The sequence below is a fragment of the Diadema antillarum genome, unplaced genomic scaffold (genome assembly GCF_040938485.1).
Source record: "Diadema antillarum isolate AM-2024a unplaced genomic scaffold, OU_Dant_1.0 seq00000301_RagTag, whole genome shotgun sequence".
Classification (NCBI taxonomy): Eukaryota; Metazoa; Echinodermata; class Echinoidea; order Diadematoida; family Diadematidae; genus Diadema; species Diadema antillarum.
In genome coordinates, this window is record NW_027271324.1 from 358,430 (window position 1) to 383,231 (window position 24,802).

General features: G+C 38.0%; 1 protein-coding gene and 1 pseudogene across 1 annotated transcript in view; both read right to left on the minus strand.

Moving 5' to 3' along the window:
* The window catches only part of LOC139730309 (solute carrier organic anion transporter family member 4A1-like), a 232,162-nt gene that overhangs the window by 99,926 nt on the left and 107,434 nt on the right, over window positions 1-24,802 (minus strand). The window contains exon 4 of the mRNA XM_071641184.1: window positions 23,713-23,812. Within this exon, the coding sequence (XP_071497285.1) occupies window positions 23,713-23,812 (100 nt within the window). The remainder of the gene's footprint in view (window positions 1-23,712; window positions 23,813-24,802) is intronic.
* On the minus strand, window positions 9,473-11,008 carry LOC139730305 (uncharacterized; annotated as a pseudogene).

The following is a 24,802-nucleotide window of genomic DNA, read 5'->3' on the forward strand; positions in this document are numbered from 1 at the left end:
ACGCAACCACATTCCTACCAGGTACCATACTCGAGAACTGAATCGCATCGTCATTCGTTCTTTCCAAGAACTGTAAGGAGCTGGAACTCCCTGTCGTCAGAAATTGTTTCAGTGCCATCTGTAGGATCATTCCGTAACCAGCTAACGGTTGGTCACAGTGGCTACTTATTTTCTTCAAATTTGTTATGTACTTGTAAATATCTGTAAATAAACTAAATAAACTGTATCATAATGTAAATAGCACAGTCCGCAAGAATCTTCAGCCTATTGAAAGAGGCAGACTTAATCAGAAGAAGAAGAAGAAGACATTGTGGGTGTTCACTTTCCCGTCCATGCTAAATGCGGCTTCGTCGCCAAGAAGGTACTTTCGCAGGAAATGGGCATCGCCCTAAATCCAGCCCAGGAGCCACATCGAAAAGTTGAGTCTCCTCTGTAATCCCTCTCCAGCAATTGATTACGCTCATGTACTTTGTAAGGATACGTGTTAAGATCCAATCGTGCAATACGATAGAAAGTTGTTGGCCTTATCCCTGAACCATAAAGGCGTGCAGCTATGGTCCTTGGATGGGCCTCCAGTCGTCTCTTGACAGCTTCAATGTTTTCTTGGCATCTCCCACTCCTCAAATTGCCCTTGTTTCTGTTAAGGTTTGTTCCGTGTTGTTGGTATTTGCGCACATTTGCCCAGATAGTCTTTCTGAATGGAGGATTTCCGGGATCGCAAGCGGAATGCTTCCCTTGTATCCATTATGCTATCGATACAGTGAAATCGTGTCACCACAAATGTCCTTTCCTCAACTGTAAGTTGTACCATGACCAAATATCATTTGCTGTCTCCTGCTACATTTAAGACTGGACTTGTCCCACTTAAATACTTGCAACTAAGTACATGTAATGTGTACTTACCTGACTTTGCTGCCAAAGAAATAGGCTGTTACATGACAATGTAGCAATCAATACCATTTTTTAAGAAGAATGTTCGCCTGTGCTCTCCTGACATTGTAACTGGAAATTTACCCCCGTTACATGACAATGAAACAACGTCAATCATTCATCTCTAGTTTTTATTCACTGAAATGAATGTATGAAAGGATGTGCTCAACAGAGATTGCAGCTAGACACTGGTTATGTAACATCACATTCACATGCGAAAAGCTAATAGAGGGAATAGCATTTCATTAAAACGTGGTGTGAAAAACTAACAAACGAAACCAAAGAAGCTTGATCCGTGACAATGTTGACGCAGGCAAGGTGTCAAATTAAAGCTGACAAGTTACTTCGTATTGTAGTAAACACTTCACAAGAATAAACCCATGTATTCTTGATATAGCTGACCTTTGAATTTAAGTAACATTTCTTAAGGAACACACCGTATAGGGTGACAGGACATTTGCTCCTGCGACAACTGCTTCGGTCTTAATGTATAGGGTTGTGATGGGATTTTAGGTTCAGTTTGCATTCAGAATTACTATGGGAACCACTACTAGTATATGGGAGCGCTACATGCACAAATACTAGGTGTTACCAAAAAAAAAACCACATTTCCCACAGGCACTTTTGATTCTTAATAGTTCGACAATTATATGTCAGATAAAACTGTCATTGATATGAGTAATAGCTGAATAGTGCACAATTATTTGGAGGTGATTTGAAAATGAAAACCTATATTAGTTTCATGAAATCGATGATTTATTTCAATGTTAGGTTCCAGATTTTGAGCAAATTTTAACCCTCTGTACAAAACTTGAACTTTACACAGGAACCAATGATGTGTATGTGAGTGTGCGCTTACAATGACCCTGAACAATGGACATGGCTACCATCTGCTCAGAGCTCTGCTGCAAGGCACATGAATGCTTTATTGATTATTTATGTGGATTGCCCTGAGCACTGTTAGCCTGTATTCATGACACAGGGTGAAATGCATGCACATGAAGAAAGTGAGCACATGTTTCCATGTGCTTGCATACATTTCAGAATGAATAAAGACTAGCTGTGATAGTGGAATTCCTCATGAATATGTAATAGAGCATTCCAATCCTGGCCATTGTCCAGGACCATTGTCCGTGTATCAGCAACACACTCCTATAAACACCAATAACCCCCTGTGCAAAGTTGAAGTTTTGCACAGAGGGTTGAAAATAGAGCAAAATCTGAAACCTAACTGAAAAATTAATGTTGAATTTAACGAAACTGAATCATGCTTTCATTTTCAAATTACCTGTAACAAAATTGTATACTATTCAGCTATTGCTCATTTCAACTTTAGTGTTATCTGATATGTAGTTTTTGAACTAAAAAGGGTCAAAAGGGCCTTTGAATGCAAATTAAGACAGTGTTTATTGAATAATTACATTAATTCAGCTCATTGAAATTCTGTTTTGTGCTGTTCTGGGGGGCGTTTCATGAAGCGTTTTGTCAGATATTTCGTCTGAAAAAATGTTAAAAGCTACAGAAATCCTTGCATCTGATTGGCTGAGAGCAAATTTGTCCGACAAGTTGTCGGACAAAAATGCTTCATGAAATGCCCCCCAGGACTATCCCGCTGTACTGTACTCCAGGGTTATTGTCATGTTAAACCAGACTTTAAGAGCTTTGTCACTGTGTTCATGTATATTCTTCCTTCTTTAAAGACAGTTTGGGCGAGGTAACAGCTGGTATTTTCATTCTCACTGCACTGTAACTGGTCGTTGAATGTCTTTTTTCTGGATTTGCAGGTGCATGTGTTCCCTTCTTAATACACGCAAGGCATAATTTCTAATACTGTTTAAACCGTATCATTGTTATTCTATATTGACTCATATTGTTATTATTGCCAGAACGACAATGGTTCATCCACTTACAGCATGTGGCTTATCCGACCCCAAACCTGCATTAGAGAAGAATTTGCTACAGTGTATATAACTGTATAATTGTACTTTTTATTTTGTTTTTCTCTATGTTTCGGTCATTGTTGTACCCGTGCTCCCTATCTTAATCTTTAACTCGATTTTAACTGGGACCTACGCTCAACAAGCTCGCTTTGAAGGTTCCTTAATATTTCTTTAGCATTAATTCACAGATTCCAAACTTCATAGATCGACCACTATATGTTTTATATATTTGCAATATTCTATGTATGTCTCCAGCTGGATATCATGTATTTCATTTAATTTTGTTATATCTGATGTATTTTTTTCATTGAGAAATATGAAAATAAATTGAAATTGAATTGAAATTGAAAAGTGGGAAATATTTTTTGTAACACCTAGTACATACATACATGTACGTGTTTCAAAGAGGAGTTATACGAGCTTTCTTAGGCCCTATGTCAGCTATCATAAACCAAAAGTCCTATTTCAAGATATATTAAATTTGCGTATTGAAATAGATGAGTACCTACAAGGAATATAAGTAACAACGAAAAACACTGCCCATATATTATAAATGTTTGCCTTATTATATAGTGAATCTGAATTCCTTCTTGACAGCCATGCTGATGGGGAGTTTGAATGCGTTGCACGTGCATTTTTAACTTGAACGCCTTTTTATATGTTTATTTGACATACTAATGAAATCGCATGCTGATGACATCAAATTGAATGAACTAGTTACTTTTTTGAATGTTGATCTCGGTAATCATTCAAATTTAAGGCATTGATATTCGTATTGCTCGGAATACACACTGTAGAATCAGGTTAAAGGTATCGCACAGTTTTGGTTGAGACCTAATTTCAGGTTTCTAACATTTTTTGGTGAAATAATGAGAAACCTCTTATGAAATATGAAAGAGAACGTAATTCTATGAGGAATTCAACGTTTATTTGATGAAAATTGGTTTTGAAATGGCTGAGATATCCAAAAAAGAGCGATTCTAATAAAGTGTGGGACCCACACTTTATTACGATCGCTTTGTTTTACTTTGTTTTGGATTTTTCAGTCATCCCAAACCCGATTTTCATCAAATAAACTTTGAATTCCTCTTAAAATGGTATGCTCTGGACTATATCATAAGTGTTTTCTTGGTTTTTGCAAAAAGTTAACAGCCCAATTCTCATCTCTACCAATACTGTACCATCCCTTTAAAGGGGAAGGCTAGTAACTGATCAGTGGGAATCAGTGGAAATTCTGGGAGATGATTGTTCCAATCCTTATGGGATTCATTCAAGAGTTCATTGTATATATATTGTTGTGTGAAAATGATTTGCTTCAGAACGGTCTCATATTCAAGTAATGTGCAGATTAATGCTCCGTCACTGACCAGGGACGCTAACCTGGAAGCATTAAACTGCACATTACTTGAATATGAGACCATTCTGAAGCAAACCATTTTCACACAACGATAGATATGCAATGAACTCTTGAATGAATCCCATAAGGATTGGAACAATCATCTCCCAGCATTTCCACTGATTCCCACTGATCAGTTACTAGCCTTCCCCTTTAAGATTCACGATTGTACAGTATATTCAATGGTACTGGTACTCAGTATTATCATGAACTTTGCTTGCCCTTATGCATATTTTAAAGAATATTGTACGCACAATTGTTTTTTAATTACATTAAATCATAACTCTTGCTCGTTTGTCCTACTCCCCTATGGTTGTTTTTGGTATGTCTGGGTCAATTTCTTTTGGATGCTCTTTTTTTGTCCATATTCATTGCAAATCCGGTTGTGACTCACGATTTATGATACAGTGTATAATGACATACAGCTTCAATACTGTAAATTTGTTCATGGGATCAGCCTCGAAAGGCCAATGGCCTACTGCTGATTTCCTCCACCATTTATTTTGATTGTTATGTCAATCTTCAACACACACATTATAACTATGATTATGTACTTACCCGAAATAATTTTTGGTTTGTATATGTATATGTATGTATATGTTTGATTGATTGATTGTCTATCTGTATGTTTTTTAACTGAACTTGTGGAAATAAACTAAATTTGAAATTCAAATTTGAAATTCACTCGAACTTGAATGATCGCATTATTAAATCGAATGCAAATCTGATGAAATTGGGCGGGAAAACCTATACTACCCGACTTAAAGTGATATGAGGATTAGGATTACGGTTAGAGTTATGTTTGTGGGTAAAATGTATGTTTGGTTTAGTGTGTTCATATGGTAGTAGTTGTCATAGGAGCAAATGTCATAGTGCACGCGCACGTGATAACAACAATTCACACGAGGAAGGGCACATTAGCCGGGTTCACACGTACACCAATTAGCGGGATACAAATCTCGAGATTTGCATCGCGATCGTCATCCCGAGTTTTTTTGCACGTGTGGACAGAAAAAAACCGAAAATTAGCGGGATAAGCATCGCGATGCTAATCCCAAGAAATCTTGCGCTGGTTCGTCAATTAGCGGGATAATTGGCTCCGTGCTGGTACCTGTGAACGGTCGGGATTAGAATCTCGAGTTTTTATATCCCATCATGCAATGCGCACATCACAACAGCGAGGCCTCTGCGAAGATGTCCACCTCTTTGGCGCACCAAAACAACAGCGCGCGAACCACACCACTGACGCGTAAAAGACAATGGGCAAAGGAAAGTGCGCACAGGCAGTGATAGAGAAGGGCAATGCGTGACCCAGTTTGCAGGCTTTGCTGTTATCTCTATTGGCAATTAGCAGGATAATTCGGTACGTGTGGACGCTCGCCAAATTAGCGGGATACCGATCGCGATCGCTATCCCGCTAATTTCGTACGTGTGCACGCTCGCAAAAAAACTCGAGATATGGATCGCGATTGTCATCCCGCTATTTTGTACGTGTGAACCCGGCTAATAATACGCAGAAAGCGTCCAACACGCGCCTTGCATTGCAGATACAAAACACCGTTACGATTTCGTACAGCTTTTATAAAAACTTCTCGCTGCAAATAATCGCGACTATTTAGGAAAAAGGATTTTAGAAATGTCGCGACTATTGGTTGCTGCGTGAATTCACCTAATGTGACATTCACACAAGTCTCGTTTGGATATAGAGAGCCCAAGCCGACTTTTCGCAATGTTGCAGATGAGCTCGTCGGTACATTCATTCTCCTCCTCCGGGACGTCTAAAATTGAAGACAGTTCCTTCGTAAATACTGACCTAGATTGCCTGTTAACAGGCGGAGATACGTTTATTTATTTATTTATTTATTTATTTATTTATTTATTCATTTATTTATTTATAATCTTTTGTCAGGGTAGGCCATTCACCAATAAATAGTAGTCTTCCATGGAGCCCTGAATAGTATTGATGAACATATGTACATTAAATAGCAAAACGTATATACAGAAGATGACATATACAGTGTAGATACATACCAGCATTCTGTATATAAAAAAGCACATGCCACAGCAAGAGTTCACCAGAATGCCGAAATAACAATTAAAACGCTATTATACTGGAATGATAAGCTAGCCCAGAATAAATTTCATGTGTTACTTACAAATAACAACTTTGCTTAAACAATCTCTTAAATGAATATATGGAAGAAGCTGATCTAATTGAATGATCGAGCCTGTTCCATTCAAGTACAGAGGATACGATTGGGCTGCACTTGTGACAATCAGAGCGAAATCTTGGCACACGTAGATTTCCACTGTCTATTAGCCTTGTATGATGTTCATGTACATCACTAGGCTTAACTAAGTGCACCTGAAGGTACGAAGGTGCTAAGTTATGGACGCATTTATATATCATCATAACGCGACTGAACTCAAAACGTCTGCCTAGTGTAATCCATTTAAGACTTTTGAATAAATCAGCCGACAGTGTGTCATATGTTTTGTCCAAAATTATTCGTGCTGCCCTCTTTTGATTTTTTTCTAGCTTAGTTGTATGGGATTGAAATCTGTTTGACCAAACAACAGAACAGTAATCAAATTGTGGTAACACTAGACTATCATAAAGTAATTTTAGGGATTGTTGGGGCAAAAAGGCCTTCGCTCTCTTTATCATGCAGACACTTTTTTGGGTACGTTTACATACATTTTCGATTTGTTTAGACCATTTCAGTTCTTCATCTATTAAAACACCCAAACATTTAGTGAACTGGACTCTTTTAATCAGACTACCATCTAATGACATACTGAAATTTTCAATTTTCCCGAGATTAGCGTGGGACCCGATAATCATGACAGAAGTTTTGTCAGTGTTAAGGACGAGACGATTTTTCTTAATCCAACCCATTACTTTGTTTAGTGCAACAGTTATCTTTTCTTCTAAAACTGCTGCGTCATTAGCACTGACAGTGAGGGTCGTATCGTCAGCGTACATATCTATAACACCTTCTGAAGTACACTCGGGTAGACTGTTGACATAAATTGAAAATAAAAGGGGACCAAGAATTGACCCTGAGGTACACCTAATTTAATAGTTGAAGAGTGGGACTTGGCTCATTTGAATTGCGTCACTTGCTGTCTGTCGCTTAAATAGGATTTGAACCAATCTACAGTCGTTTTGCTACACCCTATACACTTTAATTTATGTAAAAGTAGGTCATTATCTACAGTGTCAAATGCCTTCCAAAGATCTATGAAGGCAACTCCAGAAATTTGATTATTATCTATATTCAAAGACCACTGATTCACAAGTTTTGCAAGAGCAGTTGATGTGGAATGAAATGGTCTAAAACCAAATTGATTAGGGTGTAGTAGATCATTCGCATTCATGAATTCGTTGTTGATGTACGGTCCTTTCGATAATTTTACTCACGGTTGGTAAGATTGAGATGGGGCGGTAGTTATTCAACGAAGAAATATCTCCTGCTTTAAATATTGGTACTACCCGAGCCTTTTTCCATTCACGTGGAACAACTCCCGTAGACAGGGATTTGTTAATAACATCGTAAAGAGTTTCCGCAATAACATTCTTTGTCATCTTCAAAAGTTTGCAGCCGATGTGATCTTCTCCGGTTGCTTTATCTATGCCAAGAAGCTCGATCTGTCTCAATACAAAATCTCTCGTTATCATACTTAAGTTAAATTGAGAATGAGATGGAACAAAGCCTTTGTCCTCATCTAATATCATTTGAGAAGTATTCCTCTGCAGATCTTTTGTAATTTTAGAAGTATTAGATATGAAAAAAATTGTTGAATGCTTCAGCAATACTTGCGTTGTCCGATACTTCTGCATCATCAACCTTTATGGTATTGGGAGAAATGGGTGATGATTGAGGCGTAAGTTCCCTCATGCTCTTCCACATTTGCTTACTGTTGTTACGATTTTGTAAAATTTGGTCAGTGTTATACTGTTTTTTTCTTATTCTCATGAGATGAGTAACTTTGTTTTTTTAGATATTTATAGGTATTCCAAAGATCATCACTATTGTTAGCTTTAGCAGCTTTGAGAACTTTATCACGTTCCGTCATGAGCTTAACAACCTCATCAGATATCCATGGACATGCATGTTTTCTTATCCGCTTTTTCCGCAAAGGTATGTGCTTGTTGATAACATTATTGAAAAGAGTCAACCACATATCCCACGCATCATCAACGTCGTCTATATCTTTTATGACCTGCCACGGAGCACCTCTAAAATCACTATAAAATTCCTCCTCATTAAGATTTTTGAATGAGCGAAATTCCGCACATTCATATTTTTGATGGATCTTTGCACTGAAATCCCGAATAGCATATACCAAATAATGATCACCGATGCTAGTGTCAAAAATTCCCCATTCACTGTAAAGTGCTTTGTCTGATACAAATATCAAATCAATTAAAGTAGAAGCAGTATTTGTAGCTCTTGTGGCAGTATCAATTAACTGACTTAGTCCATACATATTTGTATAAACATAACTTTTTCGGCATTCACATCATGTTGGTGTGGCATATAATTACAATTGAAATCACCTGATATAATACAACTCGTATGTTCCGAGAGAGCAGAGTCCAAATTCCTGTCTAATTCGTCAAAGAAATCAACGAGATAATTCGGAGGTCCGTAAAATTCCCCTACAAGGATGAAAGGCTTATTTGGATAATGCAATTCAAACCAAACGCATTCTAAAGTAGATGAATTCAAGTCGTCTCTTATTCTATAGTTGAATCTTTTGGAAATATATACAGCCACACCGCCACCATTTCTTGTACGGTCTCTACGTAATAGGACATAATCATCGATATGCAATTCAGAATCATCAATCATGGAATCACAAAATGTCTCATTCAAACCAATGACATCAAGTGATGTATGTCTGAGAAGTAATCTAAGTTCATCAATTTTAGAAATTAAACTACGAATATTCAAATGGGCAAATTTTAGACCCCTATAGCTGAGCGGAGGAATTGACCCATTCATCAAATTATTAATTTTACTTTTGATTAGTTCATGTGGTCGCTCCTGAAGAGCATTTTGTGCTTCGCCAGTGTTAACATTATCATTGCAATTCAAATTTTCGGTACAAACTTTCAAAGCACTGTTAGAAATTGGTTTTGATTTTGACTTCGATTAACGAGAACCCGCACAATGTTCACCGAAGTTAGAGCGAGAGGTTAACAGCATGTTGCCGTCTCGAGACGTAGATGCTCGTGCCACCCCTGTTGAGCTTTTGTCAGTGGAAGCCACGGGTGGGTGGGGGTCGATTTCAGCCGTTGAGTAGATGCAGTGGGTTGCTCTCTGGGTCGCCTGATAAAATTTTGCATATTCGAAGCAAGAACAGCTTGCCCAGCCTTGTTGATGTGAACCCCATCTCGCCCAAGATGCCTATCTCCGATGCTGCTATTGTCAATGAAACCCCAGCTCCGTTCACGGGCAGCGGTATGCAGACGCTCATTCACCCCATCGACGAGGCGCCTCTGATGAGCTAATTCCCATTGCCCATTGTACTTCCATTGCCATGCGAAACGTTGTTTGACCCGATATGTAGAATGACGTCTCCTTTCGCCTTTACACCCTCGGTAACCTTCTTAGCGGAGATATCTGCCACCTTCGCACCCGGGTGTGGATGGCAGAACACTTTGCGTCTTCAGCTCAGAAGACGGCCGTCGATGTGCTTTATCATAGAGTCCCCTACGATGACAACATCTGGTAACTCAGTGACATGGTGTTGTCTATTGTCTTCCGGGCACTCACTTACCTGGCCGCTATTTGGTATTGACGCCGAGGTAGCAGCCTCAGGAAGCACAGAGACATCCAAGCGTCTTTGGCGATGACTTTCTCGGTACTGCTTTAGTTGTTCGCTTGTCGACAAGTCGTTACAAAACTTACTAGGATTCGTACTTCCAAGGATGACTTCAGGTCGCTTAGATAGATAGCGGAGATGGTGCCTTTCACGATACTCTTTGATTTGGTCGCTTGTTGACATCACAGGAGAAGGCCCAGGTAGATCGTCGTGCTCATCCGCGAGGACATCGAATGGATTCTGTGTCGGGATGGTGTAGGTAGTTTTGTCCGTTTTTGTGTCCCTCATCATGCCCAGGGAGACGCACTTTGGAAACAGTTCCCACTATTTCGTGGAGATTTACTTTCTCCTCGACCAGCTCCTCGTTATTAACTCTAGCTTCGAGTTTGTTGAGTCTTATGGATAGTTCGCTAACGGCAGAGAGTACTTGACTAAGAAGCTCGTAAAGATCACCGTTGTCCGTACTTGTCTCCTTGTCAATTTGACTGCCATTACTGACATTTGTTTGACGGAAATCGTCGTTTACTTCATTGTCTATTGAACTTTGCAGCCTTTTCACTAAGGTGTCTTTCACACCGTTTTTATTAAGACCGCGTTTCTGGAGTTCCGCTTTTAGTTCCTTTACGCGGAGGGATTTTATATCAACAATGACCATTGTGACGTCACAATAGTCCGGTTCAGAAAGGCTTAGCAATACCGCGGAGACCTGAGACAAATCACTTGCGCGCACAAAATTTGCGCATACTTGTGCTCACAGTCATGCGTAGTATCCAAGGTGAAATATGCGCGAAGTGTTTATATACCGCGCTCATGCTCAGAAAATAAACAAAGTCAAGTGAAGAAATTGACCAAAATATTTGTATGAAATGGCCAAAATCTAAAAAATGTCCAATAGTTAAGAAAAATCAATAACGTAGTTCTCACCACCGTCCTTTTGCCGTCAGAATGGTATAATAACGTCCTGTGAATCTGCTATTTGGCTGAAAAAAAAATGCACTTTTCCAGGAGCTCATGAAAACACGTCCTTCCGATACGAAGACCAGCACATTCCATAATTGATTGTCTTCTGATTATCCACAATGGCTGAAACGAGCAATCTCTTTGGCTACTCAATATTTTCTCCCAGCTGCATGGCCATTAATGGTTGCTCCTGTTCATCCAAGGCGATGATGTAATCTGCCACTTTCTGCTGGATTGTGTCGTGAATCGCTGTTTTAATCAAATAAATCTCTTTGTTCTCTGCCTAGAGGCTCGAAAAAGGGTATTTCACCAGCTTCTCGGGGGCAGCATCTAACCCGAAGGTTAGCGGTGTCATGTTGAAAAGGAAACAGTTTTATCTAAAAATCCAAATAATACACGAAGATGCGGACAATCAATTCATTTATTTCCACTCCAGGGTATTAAAAACTTGATAAATTTGAACAAGTGGAAGGACTTCTTCAATAGATTAAGGTACATTGCTCCCAGAGCCAAGCTGAGCAGCACAAGCACGCCAAAGAATTTGATGCTAAAAATCTGAAGCATCCAAGGACAAAAAGACAGTGTGAAACTTTACTGCAGAAGAAAAACGCCCCGTTTGATGATTCACGTTTTCACAGTTAAAGTAGAAAAGAAAAACGTCGAGAAAGTATGAGATCAATCAAGATATTTATTGCAAACGTCCGTATTATGGTGACGTCTGCGCACCATAGGTGCATGCTTCTGGGGCGTAACGACCATCTGTTCGTTGTGATCATAACGCCATTTCATTGAAAATTAAGATTTGTGATACTACACGGGGAAGAGGTTATTGGAAATTGAATAATTCTTTATTGCTAGATAAACTGTATAGGGAACGTATAATAAATATGATTGGTAAGATGCGTTTTGAATATCAAAATTTTGATTCACAACTGAAATGGGAGATGTGTAAGATTAAGATAAGGGAATTTTCGCAAAAATATGCAAAATATAAACAAAAAATAAGAAATCAGTATTTGGTTAAACTTCAACAAGATTTGAATATGATTGAAAAAAAAGTTGATGAAGACCCTACAGAGATAAATATACAAGAACTAAGAAGAATTAAAATGAAATTAGAAAAAATATATAGAAATAAATGTAAAGGTAGTTTTGTTCGATCCAGAGAGAAATGGATTGAAGAAGGAGAAAAATCAACGAAATATTTTCTGAGGTTAGAAACGCAGAATGCAAAGAGAAAGGAGATTAATGCTGTTTTGAAGAAAGACAAAGTTATTGTTGATGAGAAATGTATTTTAGATGAGATTTATTTATATTACAGCAAATTATACCACTCAGACAAGTTACATAATTCTTGTGAATATCTCCAAATTTGAATTTTGTTACTTTGGAAGAGAATGACAGTTTAAGTTGTGAGGGAATCCTTACAGAAAAAGAATGCTTTGAAGCCTTGATGTCGATGGAAAATAACAAATCCCCCGGCAGTGATGGCTTAAGTGCTGAATTTTATAAGATTTTTTGGGATTATATCAAAGATTTATTGTTAGACAGCCTGAATACGGGGTATAGAAATGGTACATTATCTGATAGCCAAAGACACTCCATATTAACATTGTTGTTTAAGAAGGATGATAAACGAAAACTTGATAATTGGCGCCCAATATCTTTATTGAATATTGATTATAAAACAGCTACAAGGGCGTTAGCGAAACGTTTACAAAATGTAATTCCGAAACTAATTTCTTTTGATCAAATGGGTTTTATTAAGAAAAGATCAGCTGTAGAAAATATAAGACTTGTACAGGATTTATTAGACTTTTGTTCACAGACAAACTTACCGAGTATTTTTATTTTTCTTGATTTTAAGAAAGCTTTTGATAATGTCGATCATGATTTTCTGTTTGAAGTTTTGAAACGGTATAATTTCGGAAAATCGTTTATTCAGTGGATCAGAACTATTTACAAGAATGCAGATTGTAAGGTTTTAAACAATAGTTGGTTGTCCAGAACGTTTCCAATTACTAAAGGGGTTCGCCAGGGCTGTCCTCTTTCTGCATTGCTGTTCCTTTTAGTTGTTGAAGTACTTGCAATGAAGGTACGAAATAATGATAACATCAAAGGTATATGTATTCCTCAATGTGAGCAGTCAAATTTAAAAGAAATCAAAATATCTCAATTGGCGGACGATACAACGCTTTTTGTTGATTCTATCCAATCGGGAAATGAAGCGATGAAAGAAATTGAAGCGTTTGGTGCATATGCTGGTCCAAAATTGAATTATATAAAAACACAAGCTATATGTTTAAATGGAAACTGTGATGACTGTATTGATGGTTTACAATGGTCTGAGGAACCGGTCAAGTATCTTGGAGTGTTTTTGAATATTCATGGTGAAAATTTTGAATATTTGAATTGGTCCAGGAAGATTGAAAAAATGAAACGCATAATCAATATGTGGAAAATGAGAAATTTAACATATTATGGTAAGATAACAATCATTAAGTCGTTATTAATTTCGCAAATAATTTATGTAGCAACAGTGTTTACGATTCCTCCAAGCTGTATAATTGATATTAATAAGATTTTGTTTGCATTCTTTTGGAATTCCAAAAGAGAAAAAGTGAGGAGAAGTGTACTAATTAATAATCCAAAAGCTGGGGGTCTTGATATGGTAGACATTGAGTCAAAAATAAAAGCACTCAGATTGTCATGTCTGTCCAAACTTATCGATAATCATCCGCGCCCCTGGAAAAATATTGCTAGCTTCTGGCTGCAAAAAGTTGCAACACCTCCCACATGTTTTGTGATAAATTGTTCCATAAAAGATATGTTTTGTTTATGTAAGAAATATAAGATCCCATCATTTTATAGAGATCTATTGATGTATTGGGCAGAAATACGATATGTGGATCTGTTGCGAGTTAGAGATATTGGCGAGGAATTTTTATGGCTTAACAGTAATATCAAATTTGGAAAAGAAATGCTTTATTTTCAAAATTGGAGTAATAATGGTATAAATGTAGTGTCTGATGTAATAGTAAATGGATCTTGGGTTGATCAAACCCAAGTTAATAATAGTCTGCAGACTGATAATTTACTTGTTTCTTTTCAGTATCAAAAATTGAAACACGCCTTCCCTCATTTTTGGTTGCATAAACTACGTACCGGTAATCAAAAAATTGAACATGAAATGAATAGTCAACAGATGTTTGAAGTGTCAAGAAGTAATGTTTCTGATATCCTTAGCAAAAAAGCTAAAATGTATTATACCAGTTTAAAAGAAAAGAAGGTTTCAGAACCAAATATGATCATCATTTGGCAACGTAAACTCGACCTGCCTTATACATTTGATTGGGAGTCAGTATTTGCTTTTAAACTGTTGAAAGTGAAACTCAACAAGATAAAACAGTTTAATTTCAAAGTGATAAACAATATTGTACCTTTTAAGGATAATCTATTGAAATGGAAAATTACCACAAATGCACAGTTCAAATTCTGTAATGAAAATGAATCATTAATGCACAATTTGTTATATTGTCCGAGAATAAGAAACATCTGGGCAAGGATCAGTGACCTTATTTTTGAATGTTCAAGAAAAAACATTATCATAGATGAGAAAATCATAGTAATTGGGTACGAAATTTGTGAGAAAGATTATTTCTTTACCAACGCAATAATCAATTTCATGGGATATGCAATTTATAAGGTATATCTCATGGAAGAATACAGAAATCAGCGATTTACTGTATCCTTTATTGTAAAAGAATTCAAGTATGAGTTTCTGTTATATTGTAATGATATCTCTAAGAAAAGAAGTATTCGAGAAATCGATGATAAAATCCGTTATATACAGAATTTTCATTTGATGTAAATTGAACTATGACTACAATTGTCTTATGCTTGTATTGACTTATGCATGATTCTGAATAATTGATTTGAATAAAGTCCCTCAAATTGAGGACAAAAAAAAATTTCCACTCCAGGGTATTAAAAACTTGATAAATTTGAACAAGTGGAAGGACTTCTTCAATAGATTAAGGTACATTGCTCCCAGAGCCAAGCTGAGCAGCACAAGCACGCCAAAGAATTTGATGCTAAAAATCTGAAGCATCCAAGGACAAAAAGACAGTGTGAAACTTTACTGCAGAAGAAAAACGCCCCGTTTGATGATTCACGTTTTCACAGTTAAAGTAGATAAGAAAAACGTCGAGAAAGTATGAGATCAATCAAGATATTTATTGCAAACGTCCGTATTATGGTGACGTCTGCGCACCATAGGTGCATACTTCTGGGGCGTAACGAGAACTGCAATGCGAGGTTGTCACCGTTTCCTACTTCATAATTTTGAGAAATGTTTTGTTGACGAACTCATAATTTGTCCAACAGGTAAAATTGTTATCAAGTGTAATAGATAAGTTATACGTATCGGTCGCTTGTCTTAAAGCTGAAACTTAGCCTGTTTGTATAGATTTGTGTTTATATAAACTATGTTACGTTATGGTTCGCATTTTCTGTGTGTTTCATATGTATCCTTAGAGGAGCATTCCAGACATTGATATAATTTTATTTCAAGAAGTACATAAATTGATAGTGCCTTGTACCAATTTGTGGAATTTATCATGTTACTTTGACAGATAAACTAATGCTCTGAAAACTCCCTAACAATACACTGAACACGGATGATGAAATAGGAGGCTTGAATTACCACTTGCTTAACAAGTTCCCCTCTGAAGAATTTATGCATATTTTTTTTCTTTTGTTCTGCTTCACTGAGTACCCAATAATGCATCCCTACGTGTAGCTGCTACGTCAGTATCCTTGTTCATTGTGATTTGTCATGACTTTTCACAACTAATTCTAGAAACTACCCAGTAAAACAAATTTATAGATGTTCCAATGCAAAAGTCTTCAAAAATCATCTGGAGGTCTCCTTTAAACATCTAACACCAGTGTCCATATCAAATACGTTTCCGTACCAGAAGCACATAGAGAAGACTTCATGTGTTTCATAAGCACCAGTGATCTCACGGTACTACTACTACTACTACTACTACTAATTCGAGGGCATGTATTAGCTTCAGCCGATGCCAACTCGGGTTCCACAAAGAAAGTTACGCCTCCAAACCTGTCTATCTAAATGACTGTCCTTAGCTCATTAATGCCATCAAGGCCTGCGTCTTTCTTCAGTACACTGATTAAAGTGGCCCTACTCCTTCCTCTTTTTGCAATTCCCTGTTTAGGCTCCCAGAGTACGAGGGAATTGGCAGATAGCTCAGGGTGTCGCGCACAGTGTCCCGCTAATCTCATCCTTCTCTCACGCACTTCGTCAGACACCTTTGGTAATGTACCATACAAGTCATCATTTCTTACGTAGTCACTCCACGACATATTAAGGGTTATCCTGAGCATGCGTGTGTACACTCCGTCCTATGTTTTCTCTTTTCTGGCTGTAAGTGTCCACGTCTCTGCTCCATACAGTTATACAGACTCAACTGTTGTGACAAAAAAAAAAATCGCCGTTTTATGTCGTCACTAAGCTGGGATTTCCACACTTTCCTCATACTGTGCAAAGCATTCCATGCGTGGCCACGTCTGATCCTGATCTCTTGTTATGTCGAGGCAATCCAGGAGCCCAGATACTTGAAGTCGTTTTTCACATCGAGTACTGCGCCGTCTAAGGTTGTGACAGTGGTGTCGTCGATATTAAATGCCATCACCTTTGTCTTCATTGCATTGAGCCGTAGACCAATTTTCTTGCACTCCTTTTCCACTGCAAATAGCAGATCCCTTGCCTTTTCAGTCGTATCTGATATGAAGGCAATATCGTCAGCAAAATCAAGGTCAGTGACCATTACAGGCGGAACACGACGGCTTTGACGGGACACCAATGTAAATCCAAGCTCCTCCTCCTTGCCATTGATGGCAAGCCTCAAAGCATTGTCAAGGGCTACGATAAACAGAAAGGGTGCAAATGTGTCTCCTTGAAGTACCCCAGCCAGTGTTTCAAAATACTCTGTCTCTCCATCAGGAGAGCACACCTTTGCATGCGTCTTGGAGTAAGTGACATTAATCGCATGAACTAGTTTCTCAGGAATGCCATAAGCGTTTAGAATCTCTAGGAGCTTCCCCCAATGGATGCTGTCAAAGGCCTTTTTCAAATCGATAAATGTGATCACTGCAGGGAGGCTCTTATCTCTCAATCCTTCAAGTATTCTTCTAAGTGCTAGGATCTGTCCTACAGTCGATCCTTCCTGTCGGAAGACATTCTGAGAGTCCCTAAGCAGTGGATCATTGTAGGGTCTGATACAGTTCAAGATCATTCTGTTATATGTTTTGGCTACTACTGAGCTCAGACAAATCCCACGGTAGTTGTCAGTCTTGGAGAGATCCCCTGACTTTGGTACTGGGATGATGTTAAGTGTAGACCACTGTTCCGGCTGGTCCCCATCATCATATGAGCGGTTGATACATTCGAAGATGATGTCATCCACAGGAACATATCTCACGGTATCTGAATTTAAATAATGTGGATTAGTCCAGTTGTGGGACTCACAACTTTACTTAAATGGGAACAAAGCGAAAAAATGACGATGGATTTCAAAATCATGATCGATCGTGTCCCCTTTTTATTAATGACAGCCCCACTAGTCCAGCGGATATAGAGCACATATAGGCTGAATCATGCACATTATGGTAAAAGCACCATACTTGGTACACAGGTACATGATGCCAATTCAAGTCATATCTGATATGGAAGCCACTCTGACTCTGCCTGTGGCGGCCGTGGCGGCCATTTTTCAAAATGGCCGCCATGTGATATAGCAATGCTGTGTATTTTGGAAACTACAAGTCCGATTGTCGTGATTCTTGTACCAAAGTATAGGTTTTGAGGGTCAAGGATTCCAATAAAATTATTTTTGAGATGATTAATCCATGGCAACCTACTTATTAGTGGCCATTTTGAAAAAAAGCATGGCTGCCGCTCTACATTCTATTCATATATCTTTAAAACCAATGGATGCATCTTTATGATTCTGGTACAAAAATATGTTTTTGAGGTTCAATTATTTAAATGGATACATCTTTACGTGTATACAACCATCACATCCTATACGTTTTGGCTGCTATTTTTAAACATGGCCACCGCAATATATACTATACTGTACGTCTTTGAAACTAATTGGGTCAATGATTTTAAACAAGCATTTGCTGATGAATAGAACTAACACATCTCGTTTTCAGGTCCATTTTGATAGATATGACTGCCGCACTACATAGAGTATGCACACACACACACACACACACACACACGCACACACACATTATATACAGTGTGGCCCAGAATTAATGGAAACGCGAGTTTTCGCAAATAATTTGCACATTTGCATTACTTTATGCAAAATGAATAACATAAAGTTATTAAGAATTTATCTAGAAGAAGAATGACACCAAAATCATCTGATTTGGTTGAGTATTTTTTATTCTACAGATGTTTTTGTAAAGACGGCGTAAATTTCTTAGCTCAATTCAACAAATTTCAGCATCGAACAAAAGCCACTGCCTTGGGAGACTAACAAAGAATTGAGGCCGCACATCACAATGTGGAATGCTTGAATAGGATTATTGTCGAAAATTCACCTTCAATTGTTGGGTAGTCTCCGTTGCTGAACTTTGATGAAATAAAGTAAGAAATTAATGATCAACAAAAACATGTCTAGAAAGAAAAGTACTCAACCAAATTGGACAATTTCGTTTTGGTTTTGAAAAAAATATTCGTTTCCGTTTTCTGAGGGGCCACTATATATATATATATATATATACACCCTCACTTGCCATATGTATTGTCACATTGACAAGAATCGTTCACCTATTATTGGTAAATGAACCTCCTTTGTTGTTGCGGCGTTTAGTTCTTTATTGTTCATTGATTGTTGTTGATTGACCATACCTCTATCACATTCACTATTCAAGTATAGGTATTGAACATTACATAAGTACAATTGTTGCATACCTGGAATACTATAAAGATAATTATGTTGAATATCAGTTAGGTAGAGTAAATGGTGAGAATGGAATGGACGACTTTCCCCCCAATTTTGGATGCATAGACAGGAGAATACAATAAGTGTACTGTCATAGTTTTTAGCCACAAAAACATGATTATTGCAGTCTTATAAGACCTATTTATTTCTAAAGTTCTCAGTTCTTGTTCATTATTTCATAGTATGACCTTGTCAAGACTGTTACACAAAATTATAAGAAATCATATAAAGGAATCGAATGAGCTCTGACATTCCAAAACAATTATTGTTCCTGATCATCCATTGATGAGCGGTGATGAACGTTAATGCATAATTATGTAGATGCAGGTGCGCTTTAGAGAACGTCTTCAGTATTTCTACTGGTGCCGGTAAGTAGAAAGATAGATTTACTGAATATTTTATTCTGCAATTTTATCTTCCAATAATTATGAACCCCAAATTTTGTATTTCTTTGAGGTTTTCCTTAAATTCATAAATTAGCATAATTTTTCTTGTAGTTTATATTTTGGATGGGCGCTGTTACGTTATAAAATTGCGTTGAAATGCCCACTGTCCATTTACCTGTAGAAGTTGCTTTTGAATTATGAAACCTTAATCCTTATTCCATGTATGAAAATGGCAAATGCATCAAATATATATTTGTATAATTTTTTTTTTGGGGGGGGTTAGGGTAGGGTGAAATTCAGTTCAAGAGGCTAAAATCATTGATAAGAATTAATGCATAGATCAACTATAACAAGTAATGTATTCAGAGTAGAACTACACACAGAAACAGATTATTTGATTTTTCCTTGTTCTTGTTCTTTACAAATTATCGTACATCAAAAGGTAAAATTCACAACAAATCCATTTAACGAAAATGTTTGTCACATTTCTAGAAAAAATGTACACATAAGTTTTTTGCTTTACCTCTGTGAAGCACATTTACATAAAATTTTATTTTTTTAAGTAATTGGTATAATTGGGTTTATTTGTAGGATAACATGGCTTCAAAAGCAAAGCTCATTTCAACCGAGAAACCAGCTCCCAGGAAAGAAACAGATTGGACCAAGTACATCATATTCATATGTCAAGATGATGACACAAAAAAACCTATCATGTCCAGCTTTGTCTAAAAGAAATAATGTTGGTATAGGATACAAAACTTTGGCAGAAGATCTGATTTGTTTTCATGAGGCCGATTCTTTACCCACTACGCTGCAAATTACAATTAGATATAAACCTATAAAGATGTATCGTATAATACCTATTACATTTACTTTATCATTTGATGTATAAGATTCAGTGTAGTTGTAAGTATCAGAACAGCCTGGTCAATCATGGATTTTACAGACATACATGATTGTAGTGTGTTTACATTTGATGTATGAAAGTGACCCAATAAGTTTTAGAAGTTTTCTTACACTTAGTGTCATATTTCCAATTATTTCCAAAGAAAACAGATGTACTATATTGGTTGGAAACTATGATTTTAATTCCATGGTCCAGGGACCACAGAAAGCGAGAGTCTATATTTCTGGAAACTATAATCTTGAGAAATATGTACTTCAGACATGAAATTGTGAAGATCATGTTTTTCACAATACTGTACACACAGAAATCCTATAAAGGAAGTTGAGCATATTCTTCAAAATGCTTCCAAAGTTAAGTATGCCCAGATGTTCCACATTAGAATACTAAAAATGAGTGAACAAGTAATTGTTGAACTCTAAAACAAACGTTTACACCAGAATCAATCCACAATGGGCATCCCGCTTTCATAACACTCGTATGCTATATAACTGGAGGGAGGCCATATTTATCAAATGGCTGCCAAAACAAAGGATGTGATGAACCTATTCACTTTGCTAAAACATCATTAAATTGAAAACCTTCACCTCAAAACTATACTTTTACACTTGAACCGTGATTATATATCTTTTGAGTTCGAAGATATACAATATTCATTTTCTGTTGTATGGCAGCCATATTCATTAAAATGGCCGCCAAAACGTAGGATGAAGCGATTCATATTCACTTACAGTTGAATTTATGGGAATCCTTGACCCCAAAAACATATAAGTTGGTACCAGAGTCATGACCCTTTGTCCATAAGTTTTAAGGATATGTTTTTATCTAACATGGTGGCTATATTTTTTTGAAAATGGCCACCAATAAGTAGGTTGCCATGGTTTTATCCTCTCAAAAATTATTTCATTGGAATCCTTGATTCTCTAAACCTATACTTTGGTGCAAGAATCACGACAATCGGACTTATAGTTTCCAAAATACACAGCATTGCTATATCACATGGCGGCCATTTTGAAAAATGGCCGCCACGGCCGCCAAAGGGAGAATCAGAGTGGCTTCCATATCAGAAATGACTTATATTGGCATCATATACATGTGTACCAAGTATGGTGCTTTTACCATAAAGTGCATGATTTTTTCTATATCCGCTGGACTACACACACATTTTGTGCGGTAACTATGATTCGAAGAGATAGGAAATTCTATTCTGTCCAAGCACACAGCATGATTGTTTTAGAATTTCTTTCACGCGGAATTCCATTGATCTTACAAAATGACGAAGCGATTACAAAAGTTGTATATGTAGCTTCTGGGGGGCAGATTATATCAGTCCATAAATGTGGTCGTTTTGATTTTTTTTGTCTGATATGGTGCATGGATACATCTCCAAGTGATTTATTCATTTTTCTTTTACACCTCAGAAAATAATGTTAATAGAAAGATTAAACGAGAACTTGCCGTTCGAAGGTTGAGATTTATCCTAATGAGTAATTTAATGGGAGGTATGATATGAGATCCTGCTCGCGCATGCGCCAACACTAGTCAAAGCAAAAATGTGCCCTCAGTCACAAATAAACTGAAAAATTAAACTAGGAGAACTTACTGAAGTTTGAGTAATCTCAGGGAGGGAGGGGGCATATTATACCTCCCCTCAATTTAATCTTTAAAATAAATCTCATGCTTCGAACGGTAAGTTCTCGTTTAATGGTTTTATTTCGATTTGTAATTTTTCCGTAGGGCATAACATGAGAGTTCAAAAACACTGTGGGCACATTGGCATACAAAATGATGTGTGTCAACTGACACCGTCTGAGGAAGATGGCTGTTAATCTTGTCAGTTCAAGCCAGCAGAGAAAATTGTACGTACTCTCTGTCTTCCACGTAGTTTCATTGTGCACTACGTCTGTAGCATTCTCAAAACTTGGCTTCGGGTAAATCGGACTCACGTGCGCATCTCCGGGCAACTACAGGCGACTACGTGCTAGGTACTGTCAGGTGCGGGTCATCCGCGGGGACCTCCAGGTAGCAAAAGTTGTCCCCCGCGAACCCCAAGCAAAGCTTGCCCGGGAAAGTGTGACAGGCCCTTGAGCATGCTCAAAACCTGTTCCGGGTGAGTCGCGGGGATTGCCCAGAGAGGTCCACGCAGAACACCTGTAGAAGGTCCGTAGCGAGAGCATCTCGCAGGCAACTCCCACCCAGGTAACATACGCAGTTGTAACGCAAGTACATCGCAGTGCACGTATGTAGTCCGTTACTAGAACGTAAGTAGCACGCTTCCAGCAGGTAAGACGCACGCGAAACTCGCCCAACTCCTTGTCCGCCCGCAGAAAATTATCCTGCCTGCTGGAAAATACTTTAACGCAACAAGCTCGCATAGCTTACCCGGAAAGGTGTGACAGGGCATTAAATGTTGGTTCAATTTGTTACGTTCTGATGATGTATATTATATTGTATGTAAATATGTCCGAGTTTCAGTTCCAGTTTGTCTGTTTTCTTTGAGTGTACTTGAAATGCAAATTATGTACTTTTGTTGCAATATCTAATGTATGAATCTCCATTTTTGAAGTAAAGTAAATCAAGTAATCAATGCAAGACATTCCAACGCAACCCAGATGTAGGAACAGTTAACATTTAGCAAGAGCGGTGAGTTGGCTCAGTCGGTAGCGCGTCTGCCTCACGATCACGCGGCCCGTCTAGCAAGAGGCAAAACACTCTGTCCCTCGGATAGGACATAAAATGGAGGTGACGTGTATGAGAGAGTAACAACTCATGCACGTAAAAGATTCCACTTCATTCATCGCAAAGAGCAGGGTGTTAACTCGGTGAAGTGGTCCCACTTCATTCATCGCAAAGAACAGGGTGTTAACTCGGTGAAGTGGTCCCACCTCACATCCAACTGGACCCCATTGAAGACCAGCTTAATATAGCTGAATATGAGCTATCCAGCCATCTTCTCAGATGGAAAATAAACAAACAAAAAACAAACAAACAAACAAAAAGCAGGGTTGCCCGTTGGGACCACTAAAATCTTTGAATATGAAATTTTGATCGCGCGAAAAGGAATTGATGTGGCTCGTAATAATATGGAAATACAAAAATAATTTTTTTTTTGAAATCTTAGCTGTCGGATTGTGAAAAACGCCTTTTTTAAATTTGGTGGCCCGGTATCAATTTTAGTGACCCTGGGCAACCGGGCCACCGCTAATGTCTAGCCCTGCGTAAAGTCAGTGTGTAGAATGATTGTGTATCACGCTCTACTCTATCAAAGACTGGGAGATATTGCTCAAACTCAACGAAACAGAACAGTATGAACACTTACCTCTCTGTACTTCTGTGAAAGTCTGTATACATAGAGAGCGAGACGCTACCAATGACGAAACCCAAGGCAGGACCAACGACCATTAGGGCGTTCATGCATCCTTTTGGAAAAGAAGACAGGTGGAAAGATGTAGGTAGACAGGCGGAGGTTGAATAAAGAAGCGTATACATACGGTACATGTGCATCAATGAAAATCGTAATTAACACATGACACATGTTCTGCCAAATCAAAAGCTATTTAGATTGATTTCTAATTAGTTTTGGCATAACATTTTAAAATACTGAAACAGCTCTGTAAAGCATAGCATATAACTTTTACACGCATTTCATTACTGAAATGGCATCTATATAGGGTCACAAAAGACTGTTGATATCTTGACTTGAGTCTGATAACTTCCGTCTTTATGGCACCAGACAAACCAACCAAATATTTGAATGAGATCGAAATACGATGTAATATGATTGCGCTGCAAAGTAGTTCCTCGTAACCTGGTAGGCTTGTTAAAGAGGTTGAACACTCTTTTCTCTGTGCACATCATGGGCGTAAGTCCCGCGGGGGGGGGGGGGGGGGATGTATCCCCCAGAAATCGAGGAGGGGGGGGGGGTGGCCTGTACAATCACCCCCCCCCGAAATCTGAAGAAAAAATGGAAGAAGCAGAAATGTGATTGTATCAATTTCGGCATATTTAATGACGTTCTTACGTCCGCCTTCAGAGAGCTAACAGAGCTTAAAAGTATTCTATCTTTCAGGATATGTATACATAATTTTCTCAAGCGCTCGCTCGCTTCGCTTGCTCGAAAATAGGCCTATCAATATCGACATAAGGCAAGGTCCAGACGTTGACAACGTCATAGGCTAACATGTTTACATGCTATGACGCGCGCAACTATGGACCATCTGCAAATTACGTACGAAAACAAACAAGAAATCATTCTGCCATAATTGAACCCCCCTCCATTTTTCAATCATTGAGCAAATGACGATGACTCTGATGACTCAGTCAGGATACATCAGTGGGCATACACAGGGATAATCAGGGGCGTTGATCTTACGGGGGGGGGGGGGGGTGTAAAGGGGCATTAGCCCCGC